General features: G+C 38.0%; 1 protein-coding gene across 1 annotated transcript in view; it reads right to left on the reverse strand.

Annotated features, from left to right (window-relative positions):
* Positions 1 to 19,283, reverse strand: part of LOC129235687 (ubiquitin carboxyl-terminal hydrolase puf) — a 30,864-nt gene that overhangs the window by 7,576 nt on the left and 4,005 nt on the right. The window contains exons 6-18 of the mRNA XM_054869673.1: positions 18,785 to 19,212; positions 11,326 to 11,787; positions 10,995 to 11,264; positions 10,769 to 10,931; positions 8,748 to 10,685; positions 6,789 to 7,830; positions 6,622 to 6,718; positions 6,369 to 6,552; positions 3,730 to 4,283; positions 3,541 to 3,664; positions 3,285 to 3,472; positions 2,938 to 3,208; positions 2,656 to 2,838 (exon numbers count right to left, since the gene is read on the reverse strand). Coding sequence (XP_054725648.1) covers positions 2,656 to 2,838; positions 2,938 to 3,208; positions 3,285 to 3,472; positions 3,541 to 3,664; positions 3,730 to 4,283; positions 6,369 to 6,552; positions 6,622 to 6,718; positions 6,789 to 7,830; positions 8,748 to 10,685; positions 10,769 to 10,931; positions 10,995 to 11,264; positions 11,326 to 11,787; positions 18,785 to 19,212 — 5,904 coding nt within the window. The remainder of the gene's footprint in view (positions 1 to 2,655; positions 2,839 to 2,937; positions 3,209 to 3,284; positions 3,473 to 3,540; positions 3,665 to 3,729; positions 4,284 to 6,368; positions 6,553 to 6,621; positions 6,719 to 6,788; positions 7,831 to 8,747; positions 10,686 to 10,768; positions 10,932 to 10,994; positions 11,265 to 11,325; positions 11,788 to 18,784; positions 19,213 to 19,283) is intronic.

Consider the following 19,283-nt stretch of genomic DNA (forward strand, 5'->3'; position numbering starts at 1 on the left):
ATGTCATCTTTGACATTTGTGAAGGAGGCAGATGTACGATTTTACACGATGGAACAAAGCGATAAAATTATTGAAACTTACTTTGGAAATAGCCGATCTTTAAGAACTTAAAATTCATGAGTTTTTTCGTGGAAATAATCATCCGAATGAGTTAACAATTCAGAGGTTGGTGAAAAAATTTCAAGAAACTGGTTCGGTTGAGGATGGAAAAAGGACTAGAGAATATTGTTGAGGTAGCGCAAAGTGTTGCAGAACAGCCTGCAACATCGATAACTCGCCTTCTCAACAATTAGGCATTCGGCATTCATGAATCGACTGTTTGGCAGATTTTACCTGTAGACGCGGACACATTTAAATGATGTCATTTTTCACATATAATTATCAAGAGCCGTATTTTGAATAAGAATAGTGAAACCTGAAATAATTTAAATTTCTATTATAAAACAGCATCAAAGCACGTCTTTGAAAAACCCTCTAGTATCGCCCGTGGCAAAAAAAAACAAGTAGTAGGGTTTATCAAATTTCAATAATGATAAAATATGTACATTTTTTTAAGCCTGGTAGCGATCCATAAAAATGGATTTGCGATTTTGAAATTTCCATTTTGACTTTTAATTTTCTACATTTTATTTGTACACACATAAGATTTAAGTTCGCATGGGAGGTGCCTCGCCCTCTTTTCCAATTCCTAATGATTTACGCCGTAAGTACGACATGCGTAATTTAATTAAATTTCAGTACCGTAGCATAAATGGTTATAGAGAAAAACTATTTGACAGTTTCAGTTTGTATGGGAGGTGCTACGCCCCGTTTTCTAATACCCACCAATTTGTGTTTTAATGTATCAAACTTCATTAGCTTAGCTTTCTGTGATTCCGGAGAAAAGCAATTTTGAAATTTCAGTTTATATGGGAAGTGTCACGCCTCGTGTTCCAATATCTACCACTTTTTACCATAAGTACGGTATATACAATTTATGTATTCATGCAAAGTTTCAGTTCCCTAGCATAATTGATTTTTAGAGACTATTGGTTTTCGCATTTTGGTCTATATACCAGATGCCACGCCCCCTATATATCGGAGTCAAACATTTTTGCACTAAACAAAGTTATGTATTCAAATTGGTGCATGTTTTTTTGAAATCGAACAAATCGTAAACTCAAAAATGGGGTTGAAATATTTTAGTGAGGCGTAGTTATATAACTTTTTTATAAGCAAAATAAATCATGTGTATTGTATACTTCTACCTAGGCAATGACTTTGAAAAGTAAAACGTATAGGAAAATCTGTACGGGCGAAACCGAACATTAAGCGAACCAGCCCAAGTCCAAGAACTATAAAATTATTCACCTTTTTCATAATATCAGTAATCTTAGAGATGGAAGCGGTAGCTTTTCTAGTTCAATGACTAACCAAATTTTGTATAATCTAGAGATCGAATACTATAATTCTGCCAAGCATGTGGTTTAGAAGCGTAATTTGAAGCAGTTTTAAGTCAACAAGAAACACACATTTAAACTTAGATACAAAAATTTAAACATAAATTTAAACTTAGTGGATCCAACTCCGTTCTCCATTGTTTTTAAATACTTGCATTTCTGTCTTTGAGAGCATTTCTTATTTGGGAAATTCTCAACTAACTTAATATATTTTTTTCCAATTTTGAAAATTTATGTTGTGGCAAAGATACGAATTCCGTCCATTTAAATGATGAACAAATTTCGGCCAAGCATAAAATTTGCCTCAAATTTCGCGGAGATGTCTCCATTTTGATACGAGTAATCGAATGCAGGCGACCGCCGTAGCCGAATGGATTGATGCGAGACTACCATTTGGAATTGAGAGAGAACGTAGGTTCGGACCTTGATGAAAGACCAAAAATGAAAAAATGTTTTTTCCAATAGCTGTCACCCCTCAACAGGCAATGGCAAACCTCCGAGTGTATTTATGCCATGAAAAAGCTCCTCATAAAAAATATCTGTCGTTCGGAGTCAGGTTGAAACTGTAGGTCCCTCCATTTGGAGAACAACATCAAGACGCATGCCACAAATAGGAGGCGGAGCTCGTCCAAACACCCAAACAGGACGTAAGCGCCAATTATATGTGCATATATATATAATCGAATATAGGCGACCGCCGCAATACATTCGGTGTGCATTTTTTTCTTCTAATAGGGATCGCCCCTGGCAGGCATATACAAACTTCCGTGAATACCTTTCTGTATATACTTCCCCTAAAAACTATCTGAAATTCGGCAGTGCATGTGGAACGCTCTATTTGTATTTATAGAAACAATATCACAGACACATCGCAAGTTGCGATAGAAGCTTTCTACGACAATCGGTTCTACGTTACCAAAACGACTCAGATTTATATCCAGCCAAGGACTGCCACTCCAGCAGCATTCCCCGTACAAATATGAGGAATATTTATGCTGCTACAAAGTTGGAGGAGAAGTTTATGTAAATACCTAACAAAAAATATGTGGTTTGTATGTATATACACAGCATCCATACTTTCATAATTCTAAATATTTTGGCATGCATCTGTTCATATTTATTTCGGTTATACTATTAATTAATTACTCAAGTGTATTGCAACGCCTGAAGCATAAAAAATAATTCCTTATTTAATTCATTGTGCATAATTTCTTACCTTGCCACCAGCTATCGCATTGTAATCCTTTGTCGAAAGGCGCAATCGGAAATCTTGTCCGCGCGAACGTTCCACCAAATTCGCCACCAACGCAATCATTTTGTCCAAAGATGCAGGGCGCGTTTTGTCCACTGATAAAGCCTCATCCGATGAATTATCATCGTTGTCGGAACCAACATCGATCTGTAAGCATGGTAAAAATCATGAATAAATACTTCACATTTATACACAAATACTTTTATTTGACTTCGTTTCCGTTATTCTTATGAATACAGTACTTACACAATCCTGTGTTTTATTGCCTAAGTAAAAGTCCGCAACGCTCTTAATTACATTGATACGTAACAAAAATACCGTCTCTTCATCACCCATTCGTGAGAATTCGAAGAGTAAGCCAAAAAATTCGGACAAATGTCGTAAATGCGCCTTAGCACCGTGTTCCATTAGCAATATCAGGGAACTAATGAAACGTGTTACGCATGAAGCATTGCCCATCACTTCTTTGCCATCATCATCTGTTTCTGTTTTCAAGTATAAATGAGCATGTGAAGATCTACAAATTCAAAGTGTAACCCCCCAATTAGAATTTAAAAGCTAAATCAAGCGTAGTGTGTATTGCGGTTACTTGCCTCAGCCTTTGAATGACATGTATAACAAGCCTCTGAAACATTTGGCGCACCATTTGATTTGGGCATTGTATTAGCACTTGAACTGGCCACCACGGTTCGATAGACATATGTGTGAGGAACCATTCACATGCCTCTTGGCTAGCGTTGAATTGCTTCGTTAACAACTCGATCCATGGCACCATTGTTGGCTAAAGTGGAAAAAAGTAGAAAGGTTTTTGTTTAATTTATTTGAAAATGACAAAACCACACCACTCACCTTTTCCTTGGCATGTATGAAAGTTTCAATGAAGAATGAAACTGACAACTTTGCTGCCATGCAAGTGACATCAGTTTGCGCCAACAGAGTTTGTGGAATATGGCCACATATTTGCCACATGAAGCTGAAAAAAAGAATAAAGCATTTTACGTTTTGCCCAGGAAGCAAAAGACTATTTTTTATTTTTACTTGAAATAGGTGTGCTCGAATATATTGCGGTCCTGCAAAAACTGTCTGTTATCCTGCCAAATCCAATCCTCCAATTCCTTATTTAGATGTGGTATCTGCAAACGCACACATTTGGTGCCAGCTTCAACTGCCATTTTATTACTCGCAGCCGATGCAGCAGCTGCCGCCGAAGTGGACGCTTGCGGCTCATTGCCGCCAGCACTGCAGTCACTCGCCTCCAATTTTTTGCTAACAGTCTCTGTAACTTTCGGATCCTTTTCGCTATTGGGCTCACTACTAGGCCTTTCAATATCACTCTTGTTATCTTCATCTGCTCCTTCGATATCCTTTTTGTCGGCGCTTGACTTCACCGCCATTTCAACCTCATCATTTGTAGCACTCATTTTGCCATTGTCCGGTGAGCGAGTGCTAGAGGAAGGCGATGCCAGCAACTCCGAGTGCCGCTGTTTCAAGTGCTCTGGCAGCCGACGTTCGTAAAATAACATATAAGCAGAATTGGTTTTCTCGAAACTAAAATCCATATATTTCTCGGTCACAGAGTCGTAAGTTTTGCTCTGCAAAATTAAGAGAATGCATATTTATGAGCACTCGAGAACGAAAATTTCTATTGTTATTTTATTTATTGTACAATACATTATGTCATATTACCGAAAATTGACAAATAAAAAAATTAAAAAATAATAAAAGTCCCTGGTAGCCAGTGTGCTAATTAAGTTAGGGTTATATTGTATATATCCCCTACAAATAGTAGTAATGATAAAATAAAAATATCTTATTGTATCGCCTTCGAAGTAGACTCCTTCCTCCATGGGAGCTTGCAAACTCTAGAGGGCGCGTCCACACTTGGCGGATGCCTTCTAGAAATAGGCAGTAGGGGTGAAATAAAATAGCCCCCGCGGAACAAAAAGCTAGACCGGAAAAGGTCGATAAACAATTCTTCTGGACAAAATTGTAATACCCAACGTTGTATACCCTGACTTTTTTTGGGTGTAAAATCCCACCAAACACTTTCTAAATTTCAAAAAAGTAGACTTCTTCCGAAATAATGCACGTATATCAACGAGTGATGATTGGAGTCATCAAAACACTATACTTTATTTCAAACTCATTTTCCGGAATCGATTTCGGTTCTCGCCGAGGATTCTCTTTTATGACCTTTGTCAACTATAAACGGGTTTCTGAAAGCAATAATTTGTACTTTGGAAAGAGAAAAAAGTCAGACGGAGCCATATAAGGTGAGGTGGTTGTGGAATTACAAGTATGAGTAGTATTTTTGGTCACAAATTCACGCTATTTTAAGACGGTGCATGACAGCATTTCCTACAAATATTGCGCTTTTCGATGAATTTGCTCTCTCAAATGTCGCATAACATCCACATAATACACTTTTTGTTTTTGAATCCTAACAATCTCCCAAAATGAGCTTTTTAATTGATCAATAACTCAGTATGTTTTTGCAGCCAGTGTTTTTTTTATAAAAATATTCAAAAAAATTTAAACCTTCAGTTGAATCGTATGTTTTTTGACTAAATTTCATGATTCCGGACTGATTGAAAGCTGAAATTGGAGATGTGAAGATTTAAACCTTCCGTTGAATCGAATATTTTTTTACTATGTTTCATGATTACCGACTGAGTGACGTGAAATTGGACTTAAGTCTCACCCATCAAATAATCGATATTTTTCACATTATGTTCAATTCATATTATCCAATCAACCTCCTTGTTGGTATCATTTGGTCACCTCAGAGCCCCGTTAAACTTTTTGTGGGTATCATTATAGATCGATTTTATGTAGGTAAGTCAAAAACGATCCAGACCCTAATGGCGAATAGCATATAAGTCGATCATAAGATAAAGTTTTAAACTATTAACAAGGTAATGAAAGCAGCCACCTGAATGAAATCGTACGCCATAAACGCAAGGCAAACGATCCCACGCCTTTTCTAATAAAGCAAAATTTGGCCAAAATAAATTGTTTTCGTTTAATTTTACTTCAAAAAAAAAGCTTTTATATGGATCACCTTTTATATGTATACACTTACTTCAAAAAGGACTACCTCAAACTTCATACGCGCATTGACTTACTAAAGTAATTCTAAAAAAACCTTACTTAAAAAAATTAAAGAACATAAAAATTTTGGTGTACTAAATTTAAAATTTTTGATTTCAACTGTATTGGATTTAACCATTTCGTGGACAAACCGGCAAACGGCGTCCAATTTGTGTAGAAACATAGGGGTAGGACGACATTTTCTGTCATTAATTATTGCAACAAATACGGCAAACCTGCAACTACCCCAGCCACAAAGGCGGGATTTCCCAGTCTGCCCTATGTTATCAAATTTGGATTATAAATAGGGCATGACGGCTATATCTGCAAATATATAATGTATATATAATATCCAAAAGTTAATTCAACTATTGATTTCAATCATTTCGCTGCAATCCCGAACTGATTATCTTCATTATATCTGAAGATATAGCAAATGCCCCACCGAAACGTCATACCAAAACCTATTGTCCGCGAAAGGGTTAAGCTTTTGCGCAATAAAATAAATAATAGTGTTTACCGTTGCATTTCAGTTAAAAGTTTCGTTGAGGTTTAGTATAATTTTTCGCTTTGTCTCATTTACTTACTGTCATTTCACCACCAAAGCACTCAGCTGCGATTTGTGAAGGGTCAAAAGGTTTCACCTCAGCATCGTTGAACAGAAACCAGCGATCATGTTGCAGAGCTGATTTGTTCCGCTCTTTAATGAAACTATAGTAATGGCCGCCATCTGCAGTGCCAGTGTGCACGGTTACACCCACTAGTTCATATCTATTAACATAGCATAAATAAAATTTATCAAAATTAAATATTTTTCCAGTTTCTCTTTGATTTACTTACTCTAAACATTCCTCAATATCTTCCTCCATGGCTTTATTTGCATTATCAGTGCCCGCATTCTGCTTCTCTAACTCTTGCCTGCGTTTTTCACGTTCCTCTGTGTCCAAATACGAAATAATAGAGATAAAATTAAAATCCTCTAGCAGGTAGACAAATGAGTTACTTACCCTTATATTGATGTGGCATTAGCGTCTTTTCCACGTAGTCAGTCATATTCAAGAGCATGGGAAATGAGAAATGTGTATTGACTTTCTCCTTCAGCATGGTGACCATATTGAAGGTGTATCGCATGGTATTAAAACATAAAATTTGTGGTAATTTCTTGAAGCAGGCACGTTTTTCCGCACGCACCTTTTTGCCGCATTGTGAGCACGTGTACATGTTGTCGCCCTCAAGCGTATCTTTAACAGTTACCTCGTCAAGCGATTCTTGTAGATTACGCATATCGGCTACCTGGCAACGCACTGTGTAGAATTCCTCAGCTGTACGCGAAACGTGACCACAGTCAAGCGACACCACATTGTTGCTAAGTGTGCCGCAAAACAGACGCTTAACAAGATCTTTCAACTCGGGTGTCATCTCCTCCAGCTTGGAGACGAGGTCAATGAAAAATTCTGCCATATCCTTTTGTTCGCCAGTATTTAGTGGTTGATGATCCATTTGATAAACACGGCAAAAAGAGCGCGGATTATATGCCTTGCGTTCAGACTCCAATAGGTAGGCGAACATGCGTTGTAACTCTAACAAAGTTGGTCCATGCTTTTGTGCACCCGTCGGCGGTACATTCAGTACAGCAGCGCGCGCTTGTGGCATCATGTAGAGGTGTTGAATGCAGGAGGCCATGTAACAAGTGGCACCTAAATTCGTTAAACCTACATAGCCACATTCGGAGCGACCCTCATCGCGTGGCCAATAATCCCATGGATACGGTGCTTTGGCACCGGGCGTGTGCTGTGCCAACAGTTTCGCATGCAAAAATACATAATTCTTAGGACAGTTTTTACATAACTCCACCAAAAGATCGTAGGCAGCAGCTCGTGATGTTGCGGATTTACATTTCGGCTTGTGTCGATTCATTGGCGATGGCATATCAAAAAGAAATTCAAAAATCTTGTCGATGAACTGCAATGCTGAACTGCTGAACTTAAACGTCGGATCGTATTTGACGAAATTCGACATCAGATTGATGAGTCCGACCAGGCCATCGTCCTAACAAATAATAAACCATTTCAAAATATAGTTTTATTAGTATGCATACATGTATATATATGTAATTGGCGTTTACACCCTTTTTGGGTGTTTGGCCAAGCTCCTTCTCCGATTTGGGGCGTGCGTCTTCACAAATTGAGGGACCTACAGTTTTAAGCCGACTCCGAACAGCAGATATTTTTTATGAGGAGCTTTTTCATGGCAAAAATACACTCGCAGGTTTGCCATTGCCTGCCGAGGGGTGACAGCTATTAGAAAAAACGTTTTCCACCATTTTAATATTTCATGCACGGAAATTCGAACCCACGCACTTCCGAATGGTAGTCACGTATCAAGCCATTCGGCTATGGCGGTCTAATTAGCCTATCGATTAATAATTCGCAAAGGTTAGAAAAAATATTTGAACCAAATAATGTTTACGTCTCATTTGACATGTTAACAAGAGCAGATGCCGAAATGAAAATAATAATTAGAGAACAAAAGTTCGCTTTCAAACCTTTCGAAAACCGAGCACTTCTTTAAAATTCCTTTGTTCCAAAATTATATAAACTTAGTTTTTATAAAAAAATTTTGAACACTGTCACCACTTTTAAAAACTCATACATTTGGAACACAAAATGCACGATGACGCTGTTTTAAATAAAACAGCTAATGAAATTATCTTCTTTTTGATTGGCGGAATTACCGCTTAAGTGATTTGGGCCGAGTTGAACAAAGCGCGCCAGTCGTTTCTTTCTCGTGGTAAATGGTGCCAGTTGGAAACACCAAGCCAAGTCCTCCATAATCAAGTATTATAATTTATAGTACCATAAAACTTCAAGTTTCTAGCTCCAAACTTTAGTTAAAAATCGTAGATCCTAGGATTCAAGACTCCCCAAGGTTCACCACGCCATATTTAATATTATTAACATAATTACCTGATAACCGTGTCTGGTTTCGAAAAAATCTCGAGACAATATGCTTTGTGAAACGGATTGACAAAGTCGCTCAATATCGATAGCATCTCCTTCGCTTTCATTTTCCAGTGAGCACTTCACCATGTCCGGCGTCATGGTGTCCACAAGACGTGCGAGAAGCCAAAAGTAGTCGCGACACGCTGGCCCATACGGTTCCTTGCCTTCATCCGACAGCAAATACTGCGTGTGTTGCACATAAGACGTCATCTTTTCCGCTAGTGGAAGGAAGGAAATAAGCTTTCGCAGCAAAGGTGCCAGCAGTACCTGGTAACTTTGTGCATTGCCCAAACAAATACGATAAAGTCCAGCACATATTTCACGACGTACTGCCGGCTCCGGGTCCTCCAAAATGAATTTTTGTACCCAATTGCAATACTCTGGTTGTGTCCAAAGTAGTCGGCGTGCCTCAGCCGACGCATGAACGAAGCTCACCATTATGTTCATTGTGAATTGTACAACTTGGGCACGTCCCCAGAAGCCAGTGCGCAAATGATGATATTGATATGGATATTGGTATTGAAATTGTGTGGTCGGAATTAGTGCGGCATAATTGTGGTAGGCTTCGTCATTAAGTATGGATGCAAGTCGGCGCAGACATGGATCTACGTTCATTAGTTCTAGCATAAAAGCGTGTGGCCGTGAAACCACAACATGCATATCGTCGGCTTGAACTTCCTCGAAGCCTAAAAGCCACAGCACACGCAGCAGGCTGGCCAAGCAATCGTGCCTCCACTCGTTGAGCATTTCTCGATGATGTGCGCTCTGCTGTAGTTGCCCCGAAATGAAAATTTCATAGAGTAAGCGCAAGCCACCACAACGAACAAACACTTCACTCCATTTCATGTCCAATGTTGCGCGTGCATTGCCACCCGGTGTAACAGTAGCACCACCACTAGTACTATTGCCACTGCCTCCGCCCGCAGCGCTGCTGCAGGTGTCCACAGCGCTAATAACATCTCTGCTCTCTTTCTCATCGTTCAAATTGGCATTGCTATCGCTACGTTTGAAACGTTTATGTGGTCGACCCACTAATGGTTGATTATTTTCTTTGTCATGATTAGGCGCATCTTCGCTAGCCATTTCATTGCTGAACTCACTTTCAGCGCTGGTACTTCCCAATTCTTTTTGCACAGCTGAATCGTAGTTTTCCTTGTGGGAAAGCGATTCCAATGCCGTTCCTGCACTGCTACCACCTCCACTGACACTGCCACTACCACTACAACTGCTGCTGCCACCGCTGCTGTTGCCACTGTTGTTGCGTTTGCTTTCATCTTTTACATTCGAACCTTCGTTGCTATTACGCCGCCTGCTCGAGCTCCGCTTAGCACTGCCACCATTTTTACTACTACGCACATATTGATCCATAGGTATCACGTTACCGTTAACGCCACCGCCTCTAAACCCACAACACGTCGAACCATTGCCGCCGCCACCTCCCTTTTGTTGCAACACGCTGTTCAAGGTGAGACTTTCGACAATATGCAAAGAGTACATAAATTTTTGCAAATTGGTAGCATCGAGTAACTCGTTGAGTTTCTGTTTAATCTCCTTGCGCTTGTTAGCCTGTTCTTCTTCACTGTTGAAACGTTCGAAAGCATTCAGATCACTACCAAGCCCTTTGAAGGCATCCAATATCAGTGGATTAGTAGGCAATATTGCCAATATATCCCATACGCGTCTAGAGAGCAACTGTGCTTTAGTATGCAATTGCAAATTTGAGTTTTGGGGCTTCATATCGCCCAATGTCTGCATTAAGCAAAAAAGCTTTTCGAAGTAACGCGACTGCAGCAATAATACTGTTGGTAGGCATTCTTTCGGCGGTGGCGGCTGCATGGATGGGTGATCGAGATTCGTCTCCTTGCGTCTGGCGCCGCGACCTCCCAAGGACACGTACACAATCTATAACAAATAAAGTTGATTTTCAAATTCACTCTCACAAAAAAAAAAAAGAGTAAATAAAATAAGGAAAAACGTGAAGTAACCTGATTATCTTTGAACCCGGCATCACCCAAACTACGCTCATCATAGTCCGATGTCAATTCTTGACCCTGCGTTATAATGCGCAACGGACCGTCACTTAGCAAAAGACCCAAAACCGGTGCCGACACACCACCACTACTAGTGCTGCCTTGTAGATTTTCCCACCTTGAAACAGCGGAAAAGTGGAAAAATTACGCAATTATTTAATAATAAAAGCAAACGCCATACCACTTAGATATTTCAGCTTTAAGTTCAGCAATTAAATCACAAGCATGCATATGCAGGACGGACTTTTCGGAGAGGCCAGCCGGTTGCAAGACGATACGTATAGCCGGTCCAGAGGCTTCGTTCTTTAGGTTACTATGTGAACAGACGCCTTTGCCTTCAATGGCCCAACGACGCAAATGAAATGCATAGCGTCGACGAAACGTCTCCAAATGTGTATTCAGCAGCATAAGGCCGCGTTGCACACACATAAGTGCATTTTCATCTTCGTTGCTACAATGCAATGCAAAACATTTAAAATCGTCATTTCACCGTCTTTTGGGATAAAACTAACCTTTCCAAAGCATTGGTTGCTTGCACCAAATTATCCATACATTGCGATACAAATTCCTTTTCCAAGCGCAATTGTTGCCCCATGTAGTACATATTGATATATTGAATGGCAGCCAAGGAGACCTCTGTGTTGTGCGCGCGCAGAGCGATCTTCCACAAATGATACATACCTACTATATTCGATGATGTCGATGATATTGAGTCGGTTTGTTTCTCGTAATGGGCAATAGCCATGCGAGCTAGACTGCACAATTGCTGAAAGAGACCCAGTGCCACCATAGAGAATTCTTCAGGACGCAACTCTGGCAACTTTTTCAAGTATAAATGTTGCAATGCATCTATACCCAAAGCATGTTGGTCGCCGCCTTTAGCCTGACTCTGTAACCATGAAAAATAACAGTCGGCGCACTCGCTGTCATGTGCTAGCCACTCCCACAATGCATCCACTTGTTCCAATGTTAATCTTAAAAAAAGAATAAAACGTAAATTAGTAGGAAAATGGTATGTAAATAATATATTATATGTAACATATATTTTATCATGTAATAATAAACATAAGGAAATTAATTTGTTCGACTCAATCGTCGCGTTCATTAAGGCAACACTGCTTTGTATTTAACTGTTTTTTTTTTATTGTTTTATTGATGAAATGAATACTTTTTTTTGTTTTTTTATTTTATTTTTTATTTTTTTGTTTTTTCCATATTTTTTTTATTTTTTTATTGTATATTTTTTAGTTTATATTATATATATATTTTTTATAACTATAACCATCCCTACTCCTTAGTTAATCCTAAGCGTGTAAAACCAGGTTTTAGTGAGTCAATCCCAACGAATATGGTCACACCATACATACGCCTTCGACAAGGCCACACAATACTTACACACGCCCATATACCTCAAGGCATTCCACCCAACCTATGCCCGTTTTGCAACTCCACCCTGAGTATAAACCACCTTCTGTCTTCATGCCCTAACCTTGCATCGACTAAACATCATTACTTTCGCAACAGTGACCCTCTTGAAATATTAAAAAACCCAACCGAAGCCAACATATTTATATTATATAACTATCTCAAAGATACTGATCTACTTCGTCGAATCTAATCGAGCTATAATCAACCTGCCAGCCGAAAGCCTCCGATGCTAGCGCTGCACTACTTTCAGTTTGTATAATAATTTTATTGTTATGTAAACCTTTATAAAATAAAAAATAGAAATAAATATTTTTTATATTTTATTTCATTTTTATTTTTTATATTTCATTTTGTTCTACTTTCATTTTTTGTTTTTATATATTTATTTTTATTTTTTACATTTTTTTTTTTATTTTTTATATTTTTCATTTATTTATTAATTGAATATTTAGCAAGGTTTTTTAAAAAAAATATGGGTTTTACAAGTACGGCTTCAAATTTCGCTGGCTATGCATAATCTGCCTAAAAGAAGCGGGACCAGGTTAAAGTCGTGAATAGAGTATATCCTTTTGGCAATACGCGTTGTGCGATTAGTTAGTTTTGTGGGAAATTTTTACAAAATGAGTGCCGCGCATGAAAAACGATTTGAAACAGTGCTCCAATGTATACACCCTAAAAGTCCAAAATGGCGCATGTATCTGCAGGAAAATATTTGAAGTCGAAGACTTTCATAAAAAAATAACTACAACGGTATACCGAAATTAAAAACTGCGACGACTTCCCCGGACGAGGCCAAAAAATACTTCTCCAAAGCAAGATCAGAAGATCATTGACCTCCTTGCGACAAAGCCGAACTTATCGTTTGGTGAAACTGAAGCAGTTCGAAGAAAAAGTGTTGTTAATGCATCCAAAGACACATTTCGACTGCTCTCATTACCACACATTGAAAAAAGACTTACATGGGCTAAGGTAAAATAAGAACAGAATTGGGTACACGGGTGAATCTTCCTTTCGGGCGAATAGTTACATTTCCCGGTACTGGTGTTCTACTGATAATAGACAACTTCAACGAACTGTTAAGCATCCAGTTAAGATTCATATTTGGAGCTTCTTCTTCGAAAAAGGATTTGGCCGTTTATTTGTGTTTACCGCCAATTTTAATGCAGTTATTTCGACTAATAGCATAATACATATGTTAGGTGAAATCCTTTAGGCGGCTACTGAGGCCGATATGACTTTGAAAATGAGTTCCACATATGAAAAATTGCCAACAGCATGACACGTCTTTGCTTGTTCGTGTTCTTTAGCCAAAAAACAACACCGTCATCATGAGTCAGACACCATTTTCACCAGACTTGCCTCCCTCCCCTTGTGTCTTTTTCTGTTTTCAAAACTGAAAACGTCCAACCACCCCGCTCTGGAAGAGCTCAATGTCATACCAAAAAAAGGTTGTCTGAAGTACTCCCGGTTTGGAAAAAGCACTTGCACATGTGTATTATATCTGAGGGGAGTTACTTTGAAGGTGTCTAAATATACATTTGAACTTATACTTATATATTGATGAATACTTTTCGAGAAAAATAATGTCACATTTTTTGAACAGACTTCGTATATATTTTGTTTGGTAATCGATCAGCTTTTCTTTTGTAAAACATTTTAAAACAAAATATAACTTTTAAAAGTTTTTTCCGGAATAATATCGTACATAGGCAGTTCCATAAAAAAGGAAATAGTGGATTAGATTTTTCTTAAACTTTGTAGTTTTGTAGTACTGGAGTACTGTTGCTAAACAACATTACTATATATTCCGATTTACAAATTGAAAGAATTGTATTTTTTAAAAAATTTTATACCGAAATCTATTAGTAGATACTATTTATTGCATAACATTTTGGGGAAAATGTAATATAGATACAAGTTTTTTTAATTTTTTTTTAATTTTTTTTAATTTTTCATAAATGCTACATAAAGGTTCAAAAAGGACCCCACACTGGAAGAAAAAGTTGCAGTGGTATCACAATGAATCTTCCCCAGGTTTAAGTGTTTCATTACGACCTACCTGCCTAGCTAAAATTTCAAAAATATCTCCAAAGTATTTATTAATTGACCGAAAAATATACCAGGATAACAATTTAGGTTTAGTATGCCTACTAATTTAAATGAAGCAGCTTTAGAGAGAGACAAACAGCTAAGCGCAGCACGTTTTGCGGCCGCCGAAACGTGGAAAGGACATCCTGTGCAACTACTCTTTAATTAATTTTCACAGCTAAGCTTCAACAAGGTTTCAACAACACGCTGCGATATATAAATTTCACAAGTGCTTTTCCTCAGCTTCTAAGTATATACAGTTGAAACGAATTCCCCGCCATTCGCAGCGTGATTATTATAGCGCTGAAAGTAACTTCAAAAATTCTCATTTGCACCGATTGTTTGTCGGTCCTTAAAAGAGTCGAAAATCTAACTCATAATTCAAGTACATGCAACTCAATCAGAGGTATGCTTATCGAAAACGAATAAAAAATCAAACTTCTGTGGACACCTGGAAAAATCGCTATTCTGGGCTGCAACGAGAGAGTATGTCACGCCGCTAAATCAGTGCATATAACACCTGTTACAACAAAAAAACATAATAGAAAAAATGGAGTCCGCCAATTAATCCTAAGACACCTCCAATATAAAAGAATACAGGATTAGCATATTTACAACCATCATTAAACAGCTAGAAATCGAGAGCTCACGATCCCTATCTAGCCAACAACAATTTCCAAAGGACACATCGAAACGTTCACGAGACTCCGCCTCGGTCACACTCGCTACACCCATCAACACTAATCTGCCTGCTCTGCCAAAAAATCTCGCAAAATCCTTTTATTCAGTAAATTAGTCACAAATGGAGACTTTGAGCGGTGAAATGTCATTATTAGATCAGTTGCTATTTAGCAGGCAGTATCTGGTCTCAAAAAACAGGCTCTATTTTTTCAGATCACTAAAAGTAAAATATTGAGGAAGATATTGCTAGCCTTTATTTGATTTAGGGCGGTAATGTTTTCATGATTCAATGTTTAGGTTAGGTTAGGTTAGCCAGGTTGCTTGTCAAAGACCAGACACTCGGTGGCCCTAAGGCCCATTGTGATACCTGCATTTAATTTCCATCCGCTAACTAAGTTGCTTAAACCACTTTAAGAAGGTAACTATTCCCTCCGGTGAGACATTTTGCAAACTTCTCAGGTCAAGAAATAATCGCCAGGAAATGTGTAAATGAATACGAATAAAAAGAAATTTTACTTTAATTTATATAATAATTGAAATTGCATTATAACTACGCTCGGAAATCTAGAATTCCATTTGAACTTGGATTTAGTTACGATTTATCAGAACAAACAAATTTTCAATTTTCATAACAAAGGCTCTAAGGAAGTAATAGGCGCTTTTGATTGCACCCACGTTACCACAATTGCTCCGGCATCTTTAGCAAGAGTTCTTCCTCATGAATACATGGACGGCAAGGGACGCTATAATAAATATTAGTTTGGAGAAAAAGCAATCAATTATTCTCTCAATAGATGGCTGTAATGATCAATATCTTGTAAAGTATCGATCAAACAATTTAAAGTTATGCTCGTTGTCAAGGAGACATTTCACACTAAAAAATTTCGTTTGCATGTTTCTCCAAAAAAAGAAATATTCGAAAAAAAACATACTATATTAAAAAAAAATTTTTTTCAATGAATCGATTAATAAATTTTCTGTCTGTTTGGTTTTCACCATCAAATTCAGTAGGCTTTTTATGTATTTATTAACGAAACAATTTTAAAAATCGAAAACGTGAAATTCAGAAGTTCCTGCTCGTTACGTCCCTAATGGACTTTTCATCACCTGCAGTAACGAAGATGAAGAAAATGAAATGTGGTTCGAACTTCAAATAAGAAACACAAATCTAATTGATATGTAATAATAATCGTAGAAATTTAATTAAACACTATATGGAGCAAAATAGTGGCGTTTATGCGGAAAAAAGGTTCCGGACAGCTTTTCGTATTTCAAGATACCAATTTGTAGGCATTTTTTTGGTTTGCTGGACATGAGGTATGTGGCTTCCGAGATTTATTTGATCACTTCCGTTTACCAATCTCGATTATTTGTAAAATAATATATATAGTAACAATGTTCTCAGCAATTTACGTACGGAAGTAAAAAACACTTAAGCAAACAACGACCGGATCAGCAAACGAAGAAACAGTCCAGCCAATATTATGACGATGTTCTCCAAAGCTATTGCTAATGTTTAAGTGATATCTGTTATATTTTAATTCACTGTCATTGAATGAAGAGCAAATTGTGTTTTAAGAACGCATCGAAGGAGCCCACATTGAAATTGTGCCAACAAAAAGGCCAAAAAGAGGGCAAGCGACATGACACTCAAACTGCTCTGTAATTCCATTACTTTTCAAAGCCTTCCGCTACTTTATGCAAAGTATTATAAAAAAAAAATCCCTACTTATACTTGAAAGCACTGGCCTAAGAATATTGCTTGTAAGCTAGCGGAATTCTCTAGAGAGCCGAGAGGTGGTGAATCGAAAGTGCCAAATATGATTACAAGTGTAACTATAAAATCAACGAAATATTCCCGCGAGTCCCACTTTGTGTAGGAGTACCCTTATTACCACCTTGAGCGCAAACCATAACGTTTCCTTAATCTGGGTCCCGTGGCTTCGGAATGTTGAAGGAAACGAAAAAGCAGACGAACTTGTCAGAAGGGGATCTGCCATGGGTAACATTTTTGCAGAAAAGGTATTCATACCACTGGGTGCAATCAATAATGCAATCTCTTCAAAATACCTACGAATCGCGGATTGTACGAATCAACATTGATAAATATGAAACGAAGGGATGACTGAAGGCTCACGGCAGTGATAACTGACTTTTGGTCTATAGGAGAACAAGTAGCCAAAATGGGTACCCCTTAAAATATACGAGGTGTGTTCAAAAAATAACTTACATTCGACTTTCGATTATTATTAGTTTTTTATGTTGGTACACGGTTCTAGCAATATAGAATGTTTAGTTTGTTTGTGACAGGCATAAATAAGACACGTGTTTTGCGTGTTCGGCAATTTTCTACTATCGAAAAAAATGGATCAAAGAAGTTGCATCAAATTTTGTGTAAAAAATGGAATTAAGTGCTCAAAAACACTGGAAATAATAACAATGGCATATGGTGAGAGTACACTGAATTAAAAAAAATGTTTGCAAGTGGTACAAGTTTTTCACAGAAGGTCGAGAAGATGTGAATGACGACGCTCGCTCCGGACGCCCCAGCACAACAACAACCGATGAAAATGTTAAGAAAATGAGAAAAATTATTATGGAGAATGGTCGAATCACAATTAGAGAAGTTGCTGACGATATCGGCATATCGGTTAGGTCATGCTCTTTTCGGAAATTTTGGGCATGAAGCGTGTGACAGCGAAGTTCGTTTCAAAATTTTGGCCCAAAACAACGTCGCATAAGCATCGCTCAGGAATTGTTGAAAGACGTCAACGATGATCCAGATTTGCTTAAAAGGGTCATAACGAATCATGGGTATATGATTATGGCATCGAAAGCAAAGTCCAATCGTCCCAATGGAAGAGTCCAGAAGAGCCAAGAGTCGATAGCAGAGAATCGCCGAACACACAAAAGACTTCTCTCGTTTATGACTCTCACAAACAAACTAAACATGCTGTATCACCAAAACCGTGAACATAAATATCTAATATATGAGACGAGTCCACCAACATAAAAAAAGAAATAATAATCGTAGCCTGCGAAATTCGAAAATGCACCTTATTTTTTGAACGCACATCGTATACTGTCATAGTTGTAATCTACCGGAGAAAAGGAAATTATCTTCCACTTCCCCCGTGAATGCCCTGCGCTATGGAAGGCGCGGATGTTAACCTTGGTAAACTGCTTTTCGAAAACCTCAAGGAGCTGGCTGCTATAGACGTAAACAATCTTATAAGGTTTTTCAATCGCTCAGACCGGATATAGTCGCAAAGGAATAACCGTATAATTTATTGGTAGCGAGCATGTGGCAGCAAAATGGCACGGAAGCGCTAGTTGGATTCTTGCCAAATCACCACCTTTAACCAACCAACGTACTTTGTTGCAGTAAAAAATCCAATGATTGTTAAAAAGTAGTGAAAAATCCATTGGGTATTTAAATACTTTAAAACCATTTACAAGATTTTTGAGAATTCAACAAATTTTTAACAAAATTTTTAATTTTTTGTTAAAAAAAAAATAAAAATAATAATTGGGCACACAGTTTTATAGCGAATAAATTTTAGTATAATAAAACACAATTTGAAGTGTGCTGCACACCCTTTTTATGTATGTAGTTAGAGCATGCAAATTTCAAGTGACTATATATATGTATAGTTTTTCCCCAACAAAGCCTGTATGAGCAGAAAGCGTAGGGGTACGACTTAATAGTGATTAGGGCAAGAATGTATTTAATACAATATTTAATATATGTACATAGAAAATGCGTGAACTCACCGAAAAGTTTTTGGTGATCCCAAAGTCGAAAAAATGGAAGACAAAAAGTGTAGGCGCACCGAGACTTGAGTCTTATGGGAGTACATAACAGCGTCAGGAGGAGTTTCGCCACCCCCACTAGCCAATTTGCCTTGGAGCTCTGCATAACGTTTAGCATAAAATCTTATATTGTTAAAGAAATGGTACATCATTCGATGCTGCCTCTCAGCCCACATTGTCACATGGTGCGTGTCTGCTGGTCGAAAGTGCTGAAACGATGCGAAGAGCTTAGGCAACAGTCGCAGACTCACAACCACGCTGCGGTTGTTGGCCAGATTTTGTAGGCAACCTTCTATAAATTTCGTGCGTAACTGGCGGTCCATGCTAAAACAAAGCAAAGTAGCTAATGCCTTTTCTGCCTCAAGTGCCAAGGATTCACCCAATTGAAACTAAAACAATGAGAATAGGAGAAGTCAGAGTAATAGTAAAAAATTAATAACCAAACTTGTTTTCACTCTAG

Source organism: Anastrepha obliqua, chromosome 1, assembly GCF_027943255.1.
Source record: "Anastrepha obliqua isolate idAnaObli1 chromosome 1, idAnaObli1_1.0, whole genome shotgun sequence".
In the NCBI taxonomy this organism is placed as follows: Eukaryota; Metazoa; Arthropoda; class Insecta; order Diptera; family Tephritidae; genus Anastrepha; species Anastrepha obliqua.